This window comes from Phascolarctos cinereus, unplaced genomic scaffold (assembly GCF_003287225.1).
Source record: "Phascolarctos cinereus isolate Bilbo 61053 unplaced genomic scaffold, phaCin_HiC Scaffold_4;HRSCAF=312, whole genome shotgun sequence".
Classification (NCBI taxonomy): Eukaryota; Metazoa; Chordata; class Mammalia; order Diprotodontia; family Phascolarctidae; genus Phascolarctos; species Phascolarctos cinereus.
In genome coordinates, this window is record NW_027555847.1 from 392,006,026 (window position 1) to 392,023,945 (window position 17,920).

The window sequence follows — 17,920 nt, forward strand, 5'->3', positions numbered from 1 at the left end:
ACATTGCCGAAGGTTGGGAGTAACAAGAACTAAATGATATAATCAAAGTTTAGTTCCAGCCCCTCATTATAATATTCATTCTTTTATTAATTTTTAACCAATCAGGATTAATTGCTACCCTGGGAAATGCTCTTCTAAGGGCATAAAAACTGTGAGGCTGACATGATTTTCTTTAGTCTAAAAGAGAGACAGCCAAATGATCATCGTTTTATTCAAATGTGGGCATCATGAATAAAATTATTAAATTACCCAGAAAGTATGTTTCTCAAACCTTTTTAAATGCTATGGAGTTTTGTCACAACTAATCATTTTAAGCCATCCATATGTCTTATTTGAAAACTGGCCCTGCACTAGTCAATCAGTTGTTGTTTCCTTCTTCCTTTGATTGAATACACCATTTGGCAGGGGAGTGGGACACCTCTCTTTCTGATTTCAGGGATTTGTACCTGTTCACTCTCCGCCCCCCCCCAATTCAGAAAATCCCTGATCTTTCCTCCAATTAGAAATTAGATTACTTAATCTTGTATCTGGTTTATATCCTGTTAATTTTTTTTTTTAATGCATAAAAAGCTGTCCACAGGGGTCCATTGCCAAACTGAGGAGGCCTGATTCAGATTTGTTATGCAATTGGCATGCATTGCTTAATATATTGATATGCTTGGAAGGTCAAACCTTTATTTCCTTAAGTTATTTCAGATTGTCACTGATGAGAATAGTTCACTATGTCATCACTGGCAAATCTGATTCATTTTATTTTTATTTGATGTCCTCTTTTCAATTTTATCTACAGATGTCCTTGGAAGGATCTGGGTTAGCTGTCTGAGAAACAAACTCTTGTCTGTAGGCTCATTTTGTCTTCAACTGCCTTTATTTCTTTTGTGAGATTGTATTGTTTATAATATTTTGCCTCCCTCCGTAATGTTTTTTAAATGACCTTCAACTTTAAAACAATGTTGCCTTTAGCAGCCACATCTCTAGCTTAACCCAGAAATCAAGAATTTATTGGCTAAAGTGTATCTTGGGTTCTTTTGGTCTTTGCATTGTAGTTACTGTTGTAGATGGGCGACATTTCCCTGTGTGTTATTAAGTGTATACGGTTTGGTAAAATGCTTTATGTGCTTTATTAAGTTTAAAACTGCCATAAGATTTTTGGGATACCCCTGCATGTTTGTGAGCAAGTGTACATAAGTCATTGTTTAGAGTATGATAGAGCTTGGGAAGATACACTGGCAGAAAGAATCAGAGCATATTTGAACGAGTCACTTTTTAAGGTTTATTTTGTCATGCTACCTTAACTTTGGGTAAAAATTAGTGTGATATGTTCAAGTCCATATTTATAAAAATTGGGGAATATAAATTTTGGTAAAATGCAGGCTAATTTTTGTGGGTTTTGTTTAATTAATTTCCTTACAATAAATAGATATGATATCTGTGAATGTATCTGTGAATGAGATGGTTTGACAAATATTGACATGTTTTATAATAGTTTCTATTTTGCATAATTTAGGTTTTAGATTTAATAGATTTGAATTCTTTATGACTATACATTTGATTAAATATAGGCTTAAGTTATATACATTAAAATTAGTTTTAAAGTTAATGATATTTTTTTTCTTTTGGGCAGTTGGGGTTAAGTGACTTGCCCAGGGTCACATAGCTGGTAAATGTCAAGTGTTTGGTCTGAAGCCAGATTTCAACTCAGATCTTCCTGACTTCAGGGAGGGCCGGCGCTCTATCCACTGTGCCACCTAGCTGCCTCTAATGATACCTTTTTTAAAAAGCTTTATTTTAAGGAAACATGATATACTTCCATGAACATTTTGAGGGCTGTTAATAGATCTTACTGATGCCTCCCCTTTTCCCTATCACTCTCAGTTCTGGATATAGCATCCTCTCCATTATAGCTCCCAAGCAGAATCTTCCCTGGTGACAAAGGAAAACAAGCAATTAAAACAATTGTATCTGACAACAAATGCAACACTCCGCTCCTATATTCCTACACCTCTCTTTTGATTGGAAAGAGGTATGTTCTTCCAGTATCAAGATTTGTTTTACTATTAGAAAAATAGATCTACAGCTAGAAGGGTCTTCAGGAGATATTTGGTCATATCCCTGTTTTTTTACAGCTGAGGTAACTGAAGCTCAAGGAGCTTGCCCTAGACCACACAGGTGGTAAGAATTGGAAGCAGAATTTGAACTCAGAACCACTGACTCCAGAACCAGAGCTCTTTTCACTGTACCTCTGGAGTACATTAATTCCTTTACTCAGAGTTTGGCTTCCTTTTTGTATATTATTATAGTCACTGACATTAAGAGTACTGGATCTTCAGAGCCCTCTATGACATCTCAGGACTTCTGAGCTCCTGAGTGTCTGGGCTGTACAGGTCCAAGTATTGCCTCAGCACTCTGGTCACTACTGCTTTCTTGGGCTTCCAAGGTCCCCACGCTGGGGCTTTCTGACTACCCTAGGTCTTTCTAAGGTGGACCTCTGATCTTTCTGCCTCCTTATACAGGGCCTTATACACATGGAAGGGTGGCATCAACAAAAGACATTAACAGCCCCTCAAATGTATGTCTCTAGCCCCTCTCTGTTTGCAGTGTGTGTGTGTGTGTGTGTGTGTATGTGTGTGTGTGTGTGTGTGTGTGTGTGTGTGTGTGTGTGTGTGTGTGTGTGTCTCAGATTCTCAGACATCTTTGAAGCTGGCTTATGGTGGCCCTTTTTCCTAATGCCCACAGATTTCTGGCTGTTTTTGCAGTTCCAGAGGGAATGTGTCACTGTAGCTTCTCATTGGATTTCTTAATCAATGTTTAGTCTTGATCAAATTTCAGGTTTTTGCTGGAATTTGTATGTGGGAACTAAGTGGTCTGCCTTTGCTCAGGCTTTGGTTATATCCTATCCCTGTCTTTCAAAGAAACTTTCATTCTCCCTGATAACTTCAACTGAGATGGGTTCCTTCATGCCTTTCACCTTCTCATTTAGAATAGAGTTCATCTTGCACTTTCTGTGTATAAACTGTTAACTTGGTCTTGGCAGAAATAAAAACAGCACAGCTTGTGCAAGTTATTGCAAAATTTCTCCAGCGCTTATTCTTGACAAAGCATTTTCATTCTTGTTGGAAGCTCCCACAGCCAACCTTAACAATCTGCTTGATAAGCCTGTTCCTCATAGGCTCAGGCTTAACTCATTATGGCTGCCTTCTAATCTTTTCTCCCATTATGAAGATGCTATCTGCTCAACTGCTTTTCAGAGATAATTAGTACATTCCTGTCAAGCTCTAACACAAGTAACAGTTGCTTCAGGTGTCTTTGGAAGATCAGCCATAGCCAATTACCTAATTACTCCAATTACCTACAATTAACAAGAAGGGTAATTCTAACTCTTCTAATTACCCACTCCTCTCTGCTCTTCTCTCTGGATACAACTCTGCTTTTCTTGGCTGTTTTGTTCACAGAATAAGCTTTTCATTGCTTTTGATATCCCTGCCCCTATTTTTCCATATAAATTTTATTATCATTTTACTTAAATCTACAAACTGTCCCATTGGTATTGTTTCAAATAATATTACATATACATTAACTTGGAAAATATTGATTTTTTTTATTGGCTACATTGTACAGAGAGCAAAATCACCTCCAATTACTTAGTTCTTCCCTTCTGACAAAATTGCTTTATGGCTGTTTTTATAATAATAATAGCTAACATTTACATAGTGCCTACTATGAACCAGGCACTGTGCTAAGCACTTCACAAATTTAATCTCTTTTGAGTCTCACCACAACCCTAGGAGGTAGGTGCTATTACTATCCCCACTTTTACAAATGGGGAAACAGAGGCAAACAGCATAAGTGACTTGTCCAGGATCGCACAGCTAGTAAGTGTCTAAGGCCAGGTTTGAACTCCTTTCTTTCTGACCCCAGGCAGAAAGCTCTATTCATTGCACCACTTAGCTAACTTTAGCTACATCTCACATGTATTTTGTTAGGCTAATGGCAAATATTTGATAAATTTTGTTTTGATGATAAGTAAATGGCATTTCTTCTATAAATTTATCCCAGAAAGCTCCTTGAAGACAGGGATTATCTTTTTTACTTTCTTTCCCCCCCAGCATTTAACACAACTTGCCACATAGTAATCTCTTAATACATGCTTGTTGAGTGATTGATATACAAAATTTTTTTGGGGGGAGGGGAATTAATCTCAAATTCTATTCTTAATAGTCATTAATAACTCAATATTTTTTCATGTTTCTTGCATTTCCTAAATGTTCTAGTATTTCATTTACAGAGAAATGTTACTTTTTGATAATTAATTTATTTTTAGTTTTCAACATTCACTTACATAAGATTTTGAGTTTTAAATTTTCTCCCCTTCCATTTATCTCCCCCCCAAGACAGTGTAAAATCTGATATAGACTCTACATATACATTCATGTTAAGCATATTTTCCCATTAGTCATGATGTAAAGAACAATTAGAACTAAAGGGAGGAACCATGAGAATGAAACAATAAATAAAACACAAAAGAAAAGCTGAGTAAATAGTATGCTTCCATCTGCATTCAGGCTCCATGTTTCTTTCTCTGGGTGTGGGTAGCAATTTCCATCACGAATCTTTTTTTTTGGGGGGGTAGGCAGTGGGGTTAAGTGACTTGCCCAAGGTCACACAGCTAATCAGTGTTATGTGTCTGAGGTTGGATTTGAACTCAGGTCCTCCTGAATCCAAGGCCTTACTCTATCCACTGCACCACCTAGCTGCCCTCATCATGAGTCTTTTGGAGTTGTCTTAGATTCTTGCATTGCTGTGAAGAGTTAAGTCTATCAAAGTCAGTCATCTCATGATGTGGCTGTTACTGTACACAATGTTCTCCTGGTTCTGCTCACTTCACTCAGCATCAGACCAATACAAGTCTTTCCAGGTTTTTCTGAAGTCTGCCTGCTCATCATTTCTTATAGCACAACAGTATTCCATTACATTCATATATCATAACTTGTTCAGCCATTCCCCAATTGATAGGCATCCCCTCAATTTCCAATTCTTTGCTACCACAGAAAGAGCTGCTATAAATACTTTTGTACATGTGGGTCCTTTTCCCTTTTTTATGGTCTCGGGTACAGACCCAGCAATACCACTTCTAGGTCTATATCCCGAAAATATCATAAAAATGGGAAATGTTATTCTTTTAAATTTTTTTTTACCAGTGCTAATTCCCTTACTTTTTTCTTTTAAAAAAAACTTTCGTTGATGGTATTTTCTTTTAGCATCATTGTTACTTCCCAAGTAGAATCCTGTCTTGTAATAAAAGTTACCAATGATCCCTTAATTGCCAAATCTAAAGGTTTTTTCTCAATTCTTCTCCTCCTCTTCCTCCCTGCAGCTTTTTGACACTATTGGTTACTCTCTCTTCCTTGATACTTTCTTTTTTCTCTAGGTTTTTTTGTACTGGGTCTTCTACCTGTTTGATTACTCCTTTCTTTCCTGGTGCTTTAACCAGGTTACTCGCCTTGTTATTGAGCAGTAGGTGCCAGCTAGCTAGAAAGCTGGAAGCAGTGTGGTATAGTGCATAAAGTATTGAACCTGGAGTCAGGAAAATTTGGATTTAAATCATGCCTCTGTTACTATGTAGCTATGTGACCTTGAGTAAGTCACATAATATCTCTAAGCTTTTGTAACATGAGGGGATTGGACTAGATGGCTGTAACCTCTAAATCTGGAAAGAGCAGATTCTCTTACTAGCTGTGTGACCCTGGGCAAGTCACTTAACCCCATTACCTACAAAAAACCAAACCAAACAAACAAAAAACAAAACCAAAAAGAAATAGCAGATTCTATTGAAACAGGTAAAGTTTATAGCAGAGACAGCCTATTTTTCCAAATAGCTAGGTTCCTTTCACAAAAATATGAAGGGAATGGGAAAAAAGTGACCATCTTTTCCCCCCAGATCAAGGATCTGGGTGCCTTATTCTTAGAATCATTAACTGCCATTAGAGCTCTTTATCTTCTTTCAGTGTGTAAATGCTACTTAATGCCACAGAAATTTTATTTGGAAAAAGAATGAATGTCATAGTACCAAAAGGAACTAACAGTAACTTAGGAATAATAAAATGACTAAAAAAACCTAAAAAACAAAACAAACCTCACTCTGTTATTGTTACTAGGATATAATCAGACAGACACAACTAAACAAATAAGACCTATTTTTCAAAAGAGGCAGTTTGGTGAGGGTTTTTTGTTTGTTTGTTTTTTGGGGTTAAGTGACTTGCCCAGGGTCACAGAGCTAGTAAGTTTCAAGTGTCTGAGGCCGGATTTGAACCCAAGTCCTCCTGAGTCCAAGAGCAGAGCTCTATCCACTGTGAAAAGAGGCAGTTAAAAAAAAAGTTTTCTCACTATCACCTAGTGAAGTCTAAAAAAATAAATTGTGACACGAATGCACTGTTGGTGGAGTTGTGAACTGATCCAACCATTCTGGAGAGTAATGTGGAACTATGCCCATGGGGCAACCAAACTGTGCATATCTTTTAATCCAGCAATACCACTACTAGATCTGTATCCCAAAGAGATCACAGAAAAGGGAAAAGGATCTACATGTGCAAAAATATTTATAGCAGGCCTTTTTCTGGTGGCAAAATATTGGAAATTGAGGGGATGCTTATCAATTGGGTAATGGCTGAACAAGTTGTGGTAGATGAATGTAATAGAATACTATTATGCAATAAGAAATGATGAGCAGGCAGATTTCAGAAAAAAACTTGGAAAGACTTTTATGAACTGATGCAAAGTGAAATGAGCAGAACCAGGAAAACATTGTACACAGTAACAGCAACATTGTGTGGTAATCAACTATGAGTGACTTGGCTCTTCTTAGCAACGCAATGATCTAACATAATTACAAAGGACTCATGAGGGAAAATGCTACTCACATCCAGATTGTTGTTTGTCCTTGACTCTAGAAGAGGACCATGACATCAGGGAGATGATGCTATGACATGCAAGTGAATTGGATTTAAGTGAAAGATGGCTGTGCAAAGTCACCAGCCTCAGGTTCTCCTCTGAAGCCATATGAGTCCAGTGGCAAGATACAGATCAGGATGATGGAAGATGGCCCTGGATGCAGTGGGAGACCTCAGCCTTTTTAAACTAAGGTCTTTAACAAGTTCCAGTTTGACTGAGGCAACACCCATTTAGTGATTAAGGTTAAGTAAGAAATTAGGCAGAGAATGGCCTCTTTACCTAGTTAAAAAAAATCAATCTTCAAGGTTTCTGGCCAAAAGAGAAATAATTGCCATTTACATTCACTCTGAGCCAATCAGGGCCCAAATAATAACCAAGTGAGGACCTTTTGTTGGCCAACCAATGAGAGTCAGAGTGATTTGGGTTTAAAACATGGTCCTTAACGGGGGAAAAAAAAGGATTCAGGGATCAAAATATATTTTTTTTGGGCAGAGCACCCACAGGTAAGGATATGACCCTACAACATCCAGATACAGGACTGATGGACCTTGAATGCAGAATGAAGGATACTTTTTTCATTTTTTTCCCCTTTTTGGTCTGTTTCTTCTTTCAGAAGTGTGACTAATATGGAAAGATGTTTTACATGGTTGTACACATATAACCTATATCAAATTGTTTGCCATTTTAGGAAGAGGGGAGGGGAGAGGAGGGAGAAAAAATTGGAACTCAAATTGTTGTAAAAATGAATGCTAAAAATTGCCTTTACATATAATTGGGGGGAAATGCTATTAAAAAAAGATTCTAAACAGAATTCCTAAAGTTATAGTCTTTGCTTCACACAGTATCAACCCTTAAAATCCCATGGATAAAATGAATTGTTTTGAAGATGAATTCTGAAGTACTTCCATCAGAATCATCCAAGAACTAGTTTTATTGTCGATCTGAGACAGTTCTTTATTTTTATTTTTTTTGGTTAGGCAATGGGGTTAAGTGACTTGCCCAGGGTCACACAGCTAGTCTGAGAAAGTTCTTATAAATCAGCTGATTAGAATAACAAGCCTGACCAAGCTGGAGAGTTTCTGATTATGAATGAGTCTGTTGTCCTCAGAGGATGTGCAATCTGCATTGGTTAGTGACCATATCCAAGAAATCTTTTAAGAATTCTTTAAATAAATTGTTATTGATGTAACATATAATTTTTATTGATTACTGACAGCACCAAAATTTCTCCAGCTATAAATACTTTGGTGTATTCCTACTTATTAATGGACTAAACTTATCCATATCACTTGACTCAAAGATTTCACTACTAGGCTTACATTCCAAACCTTGATTATAAATTAAGTATTTAAGAAACATCAGACACCATTTCATTCATATTTCCTTGAAAGCTATTCCATTTTCAAACTGCTCACTAATTTTCGTGATTGGTTAAAAAAAATTCAGAGCCTAGTCCTTTGTAAACTTAAATGCATAAATGGATGTGTGGCGTCGAAGGGCTTACATAGCCTGCTCAAACCCTAACTGACCTGAAAATTTCCAGGTGAATGCCTCAGGTGCTATTCAGCCCCTCGAGCTGGACCCTCAGGTTCCGCCCTCCCGCCACCTGCGGGGTGTACCCGAAGCGCCACGTGCTTCCCGGCTTCGCGCCCCGCGCAGGCGCGCCCGCGTCCCGCCTTTCGGAGGGAGCGCAGCCCCGCCCCTTCGAGGGCCCAGTGCATGCTGGGAAGAGGGTGGTAGCGACCAGCCTGCCTATGTCACTGCCGGTTGGGGCGCCATCTTGCTCTTGCTTGCGTCTGTGGTGGGGTTGGATGGGACTGTGGCGGCGGCGGTGGCGGTAAGGGGGCGGCGCGCTGGTGCCCGGGCCTGGCGAGCCCCTCCTCCCCGCGGGCTCCGCGGCGTGTCGGGCGCCGGACGCTGGGCGGCGGGGGCGCCGGGCTGGGGGGATGTCCGCCTTCTCGGAGGCGGCGCTGGAGAAGAAGCTGTCGGAGCTGAGCAACTCTCAGCAGAGCGTGCAGACGTTATCGCTGTGGCTGATCCACCACCGCAAGCACTCGCGCCCCATCGTCACCGTGTGGGAGCGGGAGCTGCGCAAGGGTGAGTGAGGCCCGGCCGCCAGGCGCCCCGGGCCGGGCCGCCGCCGCCTCCGGGCCTCCCGGGCCTCCTCCTCCTTCTCTCCTTCTTTCTCTCTCCTCCTCTCCTTTCTCTCTCCTCTTCTTCCTTCTCTCCTTTTTTCATTCCTCTTCTCCTCCCCCCTCCTTCCTCTCCTTCCTCTTCTTCCACCTCCTCTTCTTTCTCCTTTACCTTCTACCCCTCCCCCTTCTCCTCTTCATCCTTCCCCTCCTTCCTTTTCCGTCCTCCTCTTTCTTCTTCCCTCTTCTGCCCTCCCGGGCTCCTCGGCTTCTCTCCGGGGTCCCCAAGAGAACTGGAAGGTGCGCTGCAGACGCCTCCTGCCCGAGCATCTGGGAGCAGCGAAGCCCCGAGGCCCTGAGGACGAAGTGTTTATAAACCCCACGCATGTGGCTACGTGGAGGAGCTGCCCGTTGCACGATCTTGCTCGGGCCCCGGTAAAATTGGGGCCAGTTCGATTAAATACTCGGGTCAGAAGCGATGCACAGCCTGGGTTCTGGAAGCCGCACCCCGCCGTGGGCTCTAGGAGTTAGGCTGCATGACTTCTTTTTCCCTGCCCCCCTTTTTCTGTGGCGAGGCCAAGCAGAACTGGACCATAAGGTCTAAGAGGGAGCAGGGGTAGGGGGGTAGTATTGGAGTGGAGGAAGCTTGCGGTGGTGAGTTGTTTACATTATATTTCCAATTCTTTAATATCACACCCAGCCACAGTTACAGCTGGACAGGTTATTTAGTCCAGCTGCCTTATTTTACAAAACTGGTCCCAAAGTTTTAGGTAAAGCAGCGGGGTTTCTCTGGTCAGCACAAGGGTCAAAAGCTATGTTCAACTTTGCAGAAAGAAACTAGCTCGATAGAATTCGTTGTATGTTGATTAAAGTATTAAAAGTTATCCGAGTACGATATAATTTTTGAGCCTTATTCTTTCTAGCTCTTTGGGTAGAGGAGTATGTTAGGTCCTAAGGTTAGATTGGTTCCAATAATTGTTTGTTTCTGATAGACATTGACCAAAATTATGACTGCTGAACAAATTTACTTGTTTCTTAGCTTCAGAGTTTTAAGGGAACTTAGAGGCCGTTTAGTCCAGCCCCTCTCATTTTACAGATGAGGAAACAGGCCATATAGATTAATTTTCACTTCACTTTAATAAATATTAAATGTCTGCTACGTGCTGTGCAATGTATTAAGCAATGGGCATACAAAAAGAGGCAGGCAAGAGTCCCTCCCCTCAAGGAGCTTACAGTGTAATGAGGGAGACAGCAAACAAACAAACAAACATATACAAAGCAAAGATTAAGTCACTCCCCTCACGTCACACAATTAATAAGTTGCAGTCAGAACTTGGCCTTATTGTCTTCTGTTTTCCAAACCCAATAAGTACTCTTTTCCACTGTATCTCTTTAAGATTGGAGGAAGCATCCTTTTAAAATTTGTTTTAAAAATTTGTTAAACTTTTAATAAAACTGTCTAAGTGAATGCTCATTTACTTATATGGAAGTTATATGATTTTGTTGTAGTTATTACTTGACCTAAAATGGTCACAATGTACTAGTTCCTATGTATGAGCTAAATAAGCTGTTTTGTTTTGTTTCAAAACATTCTGCATTTTTCTTTTGTATTTGTTTCTTTGTTTTGATTGAAAAAATGTGCATACATTTTTTTAGATTCATATGCTAGTTGTTTCATACATTTGTCTCCCTGGCTTTACCTCTCTTTCACTGTGGACAATTTTGTTTTTGTATACTTTGGTTTACATTTTGTCTGGTGAGAATGCATTTTTTCTTACATATGACTTGTCACCCTCAAAAGTTGCTTACTTTTATGCATAAAATGTTCAAGGACCATGGTTTTGCATCAGAGATGTGGTGGTTAATGAAATTAGAATAATTTTGAGACCAAGGAAATATAACACAATGCCAGTATTTACTTAGTCCATATGCTAGAAAAATATGTAGCTTGTCTGTGTAACTTTTCTTAGTCACTTTGGAATTTTCAGGTAAATGAGGGTTTGTTACTTGTCAGCTTATTTTTTTTTCCTGGCAGAGACATGTATTACTTAGTGGTAATACTAATAGATTTATAAAACAGTCTAATGATAGTGAGACAAGTAGGTATGTTGCAAAGCATAGAGCTCTGGATCTGAAGTTAGCAAGACCCAAGTTCAAATGTGGCCACAGACACTTAATAGCTGTGTGACCCTGGGCAAATCATTTAACCTTGGTCTTCCTCAGTTTCCTTATCTTTTAAATGGGAATAATTATAGCACCTACCTTCAGGGTTGTGGGAATCCAGTGAGATATTTGTAAAATGCTTTGCAAACCTAAAAGTGCTGTATAAATGCTAGCTTTTATTGATGATGATGTTGCTGTTTAACACTTATAAGATACTGTACATAATTCTCAACAGCCTTCTAGGTTTCCTTAACAGATGAGAACATAGAGGGAGACAGAGGTTAAGTAACTTAGCTCGCTAGTGTCAGAGATGGCACTTAAACTGAGGTTTTCCCGATCTAGCACAATTATCTACGATACCGTACCATCTCAGAGATTGGAGCTATATAATTTGGTGAATTAGATGACGTCAGGAAGTTTGGTTTCCTCATTGTTTGTTGTGGTGTGTTTCCATAATGTCATACTTGTAGTAAGCATTCAGTAAATGGGTACTGAGGGTCATAGTTGACCTTGTGTTAACTGGGATCTGAAAGCACTTAGTTTCACCATTTGCATTGGCAACTTGGTAATGGGGTTACTAATTTATTTGTTTTGGTCTGGTTTGTCAGTTCTTGTAAAGGCATAACCTTCGTGAAATACAGTTAAATCTTAATTATCTTTGTGTAGATTATCCATATTAGGGGCAGATTACGTAACCAGAAATACTTTTGCCCCATAACATGGGGGGTTTCTTGTCACCCACCTAAATCGGGGCTACCTGGGTCCCTCATGGTTCCTTTTTATTAATTGTGTGATCTCATAACGTGCTGTAACTTCCTCAGTTTGCCATTTTTTGTATTAAAATAATGATTGGTGTTGGTAAAGGGAAGAGATGATTTTTGTAGCCTTTGCTTCTTTCCTGCCTTTAGACCAGATTGTCACAGAGATGTCTTCCGGGGGTTTGCAGCTGTTCTTGGTTTGTCATCACTGTAGTGTACCTAGAGTGCAGATAGTGACTAAAATGGAAGCTGGCACTTCCTGAGAAATCAGGGTGGGCGTGTTTATTGGAGTTTTTGGGTGGACAGAGACTGTAGGGGATAACAACTCACATTTCCATAAGATACATTCAAAATCACAAACTGGAGTCATGTTGAATTGCATGACTAATTCACTGTATCATTTGTACACTTTCTTGGATTCTCCTGCCTGGTTCAGTAAGCACATTATTGGGTTTATCTTTGGATACATTCTTATTTTCATTAGTGCTCTGGTCAGTTTTTCAGCCTTGAAGTCACTCAATTCTCCAGGTTTCCACACTGCCATCCCAGTTTAGAGCTCTTTGTTCCTCCAGCCCTTTGACTTGCCTATTGAGTTTTATTAGCTCTCAATTACTCCAACTAATGAACTGATAGAACTTGATGGAATTGGTTTTACTGTAAGACAGAAAACTTTACCAAGGATGACTACTGCAGTAGGAGTAACAACTTTGTTCATTTGAGTCAAGTTACAGGGAAACTGGTGGCTCCTTGGGTAAAAGAGGAGAGAAATTGTCATTGGTCTTTGTAGAGGAGAAAGCCTTCCGATAAAGCTACTCGAATAGTGTAATGTATGTGATCTTGTAACTGAAACCTTGTCTTCAAGGGACAGTGAGATCTGCAGCTGCAGCTTTTTGCCTATACTTTCATCAACTGAAGATGGCAGTGAACTCTTTCTGCATAACATTTAATATGTTGTTTCTTTGGAAGTTGGGAAGGTTTCTTGAAATTCAGGTTTCTCTACTTAAATTTTGTATGTTATTGATTGGTTCTACCTCATTATACCTGTGGTGAGTATTCTTCCTGTGGATATGCATCACAATCTGTCTATATTTTATCTTTTGCAATTATTTCCCATGTTGTTTCATAGGTCTTCAACAATGGATCCATCTGTTGTAGGCCTTTTAAAGATGATTTTCAGTATTTCAGCATTCAATAATAGAAATAATCCATTACCAATGTTTAGTACCCTGAAGTAATGTCATTAATGTAAAATTTACCCTCATCCCTAACCTTGGAGCCATGAGTACCATAAAAATAGCTTGAGAGTTTTCACTACAAACCTTAAAACCAGCTACTTTCAAAGTTTATAACATTTTTCTTACATGTTAAGTTTTCCCTGCCTTATCTCAGAAGCATAGACACCACATTCAATTCAACAAACATTAAACGTTTACTTTGTATGAGGCACTGTTTTATGAAGTGAAGGAAAAAAAACAGTTTCTTATTCTGAAGGAATTTATATTCCCTCTGGGGGATTTGACATGTACACAGTTAAGTATAATAAAAAAAGTAGGCGGTAAAAGAGGGAAAAGGAGAGGTCAGAGTATTCTTGGAATATTTGAGGAGGCTAGCACAATAGCTGTGAAAGTACTTGTAGAAGTTAAATATATTTTATTTAAGTGTTGTTTAGTGAAATTGACTACAGCAGGGAAGGCTGCAATATAGATTCCCTGTGTGGAAATTAAGTGAGACAGGGCACTGGATACTGTATCAATAATATCTACTTCAGACATCCGGGGAAGCAGAAGTTGGGGCCCTAGGCTGATGGTCTTTCCTTAAAAAAAAAAATTAGCAAGCACCATGGGGGGGGGACAACAACCAAAATGAAACAAATATGTATAGTGAAACAAAATTTCCTGCATTGGCCATTTCTAAAAATGTGTTTCTCATATCTGCATCTTCTATGGTGATACATACTCTTTTAGGAGGTGGGGTAATACGCTTCATCATCAGTTGTCTGGAATTCTGGTTGGTTATTGCATTGATCAGAATTGATCAGTTTTTCTTTACTGATCTTTTTCATTAGAATAGATAAACAAAAGCCTATTGTAAGATGTTATACCAGTACATATGACTTGGTTAAAATGAATGAGATATGTCTTAAAGCTTTTAAAAAATGACATTGTTGCAGAGCTGTATGTTAGGCACAGGCCATACAATGTTTAGCTAAGGTGGGAAGGTCTTTACCCTCATGGAACTTTTATTGAAAGATAATATCTGTCCACAGTATACAGTAATATGTGATAAGTATATCAGAAAGGTATGAAACAGACTGTTGTGTGGAGGTGGGATAGAAGTAACACTTGCATTGGGAATTTTAAGGTTGGGTAAGGAATTCAGGCAAAGTGGGGAGAGAAGAGCATGCCAGGTATAGAAGTTATTGTGTGCAAAGGCATGAATGGAGTCAGGGAAATCCATTCTCCTTTAGTTGTCAGATTGAACTTCTTAAAGTAGAGCTGACCATGTCACTTAACCTCAATCTATTCATTGAACTCCAGTGGCTCCTTTATTACCTCCAGGATCAAATATAAAATCCTATTTGGCTTTTAAAGCATTTCATACCTGATCCCTTCTACCTTTCCAGTCTTCTTACACCTTACTTCTCTTCATATATTCTACAATCCAGTGTCACTTGGTCTCTTTTTTAGTCCTTGAAAAAGACACTTTATCTTCTGACTTAACGCATTTTCAATGGCTGTCCCCCATGCCTGGGATTCTCTTGATCCTGATTGCTACTTCTTACTTCCTTCAAGTCTCAATTAAAATCCCACCTGTGCAAGAACCTTCCTTGACTCCCATAATGATAGTGCCTTCCTCTTGAGAGTGCTTCTAGTTTATCCTGTGTGTGTGTGTGTGTGTGTGTGTGTGTGTGTGTGTGTGTGTGTATATATATCTCTCTTAAAAATTTTTTTTATTAATTTTTATTTTCAACAATCACTTCCATAAGCTTTTGAGTTTTAATTTTCTCCCCCTCCCTTCCCATCTCCCCCCAAGATGGCACACAATCTGATATAGGCTCTATTAAACATATTTTCACATTAGTCATGTTGTAAGGAAGAATTAGAACCAATAGGAGGAACCACAAAAAAGAAGGAACAAAACAGAAGAGGAAAAAAAAGCAAATAGTATATTTTGATCTGTATTCTAACTCCATAGTTCTTTCTCTGGATGTGGAGATGTCTTTGATCCTTGCATTGCTGAGAAGGGTTAAGTCTATCAAAGTTAGTCATTGCATAATGTGGCTGTGTTACTGTGTACAACATTCTCTTGGTTCTGCTCACTTCACTCAGCATCAGTCCATACAAGTCTTTCCAGGTTTTTCTGAAGTCTGCCTGCTCATCATTTCTTATAGCACAATATATCTATTACATTTATATACCACAGCTTGTTCAGACATTCATATCCTATATATATATATCTTGTTTGTACATAATTGTTTTCATGTTGACTCCTCCATTAGAATCTGATCCTCTTGAAAGCAAAAGCTGTTCTTTCTGTCACTTGTGACTGGCACATATAGTTAATTACTTAATAAACCCTTATTGATTTGATTTGGAAGTGCATTTTCCTTTTAGATTCAGTTTTTTAATCTTGTGTTTTGTGAAAACATTGATTTTTTTTTTTATGGCTAGGGTTAAGTGACTGGCCCAGGGTCACACAATTAGTGTTATGTGTCTGAGGTTGGATTTGAACTCAGGTCCTCCTGAATCCAGGGCCGGTGTTCTTTCCACTGCACCACCTAGCTTCCCCTAAAAACATTGATTTAAAAAATTATTTTGATATATGTCTGTATATCCCAGTGAAAGATCTTAATCCATAACAGTGTCATTCATAACAGGTAAGCCGTGACTTTAAAAAGCATTTTTTGAAATTATACACTATAGACTTTTAAATCTAATATTTTGGTTTAGATGGTTATAAGTAGAACTGGTTTAACATGTTGAATGTGTGTCAACTAATTTTCTGTAACTCATTAGAAATCATAATTACCTTTTTAAATATTTTTATACCTTTTGTTTAATCAAGTCAGTCCCCCATTGAACTCTTTCTTGTAACAAAGAAAAACTGTCTTTCTCATGTTATTTTAATGATCTTATTAATTAATTTAATTAAAACATGAAGGCCAAAGTGCTCATGGAAATCAGTTATCTTGCAAGTTGCTTCTTTTGTTAGATTACTCAAATTAGTTATTTAATTAGAAAGTCTGGAAAGTTGCTTTTTCCTTTCCTAACTCAAAAAACTCTACTGGATTCCTATTGCATCAAAATAATAAAATATAATCTCCACCATTTGAAATTTAAAGCCCTTCACAGTCTTGCTACAGCCTCCTTTTCCAGCCTTGTTTACATATACATCATTCCTCTTGATGTACTTTACCTCCAGCCAAACTGGCCTACTTGCTGTTTCTTATTTAGCCATTCTGTGTTTCACTTCTTTGCTTTTTCATCGGCCCGTTGTGGGCTTGGAATACACATTCTACTTACATCTGCCTCTTAAACTCCCTGACTTCCTTCAAAGTTCATCTCAAATGCTGCTTCCTACATGGTAGAGAACTTTTGGAGATCACTCTAGCTGATAGTGTCTTCTCTCCCCACCCCCACTCCCATCTTTAAAGAAATTACCTTGTGTTTGCTTTAAATATACTTACTTTTTATGTGTGTATTATCTCAGTAGAATGAAGGTCTTTTAGGTCAGGGCTGGATCTTCATCCAGGTCACTCCCACCAACAGTGAGTATGGTACAGGACTCTGTCCTGGGCCTTCTTCTTTTCTCCATCTGTACTGTTCCACTTGGTAACCTCATGAACTCCCATAGATTAAAATTATCATCTCCGTGATGGTTTTCAAATATATTTATTTCTCTCTGCTGACCTCCACACTGGAATCTCCAGCTGCTTGTTGGACGACTTGAATTCAGTGTCATGATCTTAAACTCTACATGTCCAAAATTAAGCTTGCCCTTTCCCCAAATCTTCACTTTTCCTAAACTTCCTGTTACTGTTGAGGACGCTGATATTCTCCCAGTCATTCAGACTTATAGTCTAAGTATTATCATTGACTCTCTCATCCCTCTTCCCCTTTCCCTGCATCCTTCTCTCCCTCTACCTTTTCCCCCCTCTTTTTATCCCTCCCCTCCTTCTCCCTCCTTCACATCCAATCTGTTGCTAATGCTTGTTGATTTTACCTTTGTAACATCTCTCCTTTATGCCTCCTTCTCTCTTTTAGCACTGCCACCATTGGTGCAGGCCTTCATCACCTCATGGTCAATTATTATAATAGCCCACTGGTTAGTGTGCCTACAACAAGACTTCTTAATCCAGTCCATCCTTCACTCAGCTGTCAGTGACCTTCCTGAAGTACGGGTCTGACCATGTCACCTCCCCTCCCCCCGCCTTGATAATGCCATGTAGCTATTATTAATAAACACTAGTGGCTCCCTATCACCCCTATGATCAAATATAAAATCATGTTTCATGTTCAAAGATGAGTCTTCATAACCTGGCATCTCCTTCTTTTCCAGTCCTTTTTTTTTTTTTACCTTACACCAACCTTAATGTACTTTGATGCAATGACACTGGCCTCCTTGTTTTTCTTCAGACAAGAAAGTCCATGTCCTGGCTCTAGGAATTTTTGCTGGCTTTCCTCATTCGTGGAATACTCTCCTTCCTCATCTCTGCCTCCTGGCTTCCGTGGCTTCCTTCAAGTTCCAGCTTAAATTCCACCTTCTATAGGAAGCCTTTCCTAATTCCTTTTAATTCTAGTGCCTTCAATCTATTGATTCCCCCCCCCCCCCCGTTTATCTTGTATATAGTTTGTCTGTATATAGTTACTTGCATGTTGTTTCTAGATTGTGGGCTCCTCAAGAGCAGGTGCTTTTTAC

The 17,920-nt window shown here is 39.0% G+C and overlaps 1 protein-coding gene across 4 annotated transcripts in view; it reads left to right on the plus strand.

The window, feature by feature from the left end:
* The first annotated feature begins 8,728 nt into the window (after window positions 1-8,728).
* RPRD1A (regulation of nuclear pre-mRNA domain containing 1A) overlaps window positions 8,729-17,920 on the plus strand; it is an 87,761-nt gene continuing 78,569 nt past the window's right edge. For 3 of the 4 annotated variants that reach the window (XM_020985690.2, XM_020985693.2, XM_020985692.2), the window contains exon 1: window positions 8,731-9,045. In XM_020985690.2, coding sequence (XP_020841349.1) covers window positions 8,895-9,045 — 151 coding nt within the window. In that variant the 5' untranslated portion in view covers window positions 8,731-8,894. Of the gene's footprint in view, window positions 9,046-17,920 lie in introns of all 4 variants that reach the window. The other variant, XM_020985691.2, reaches the window with a different exon arrangement.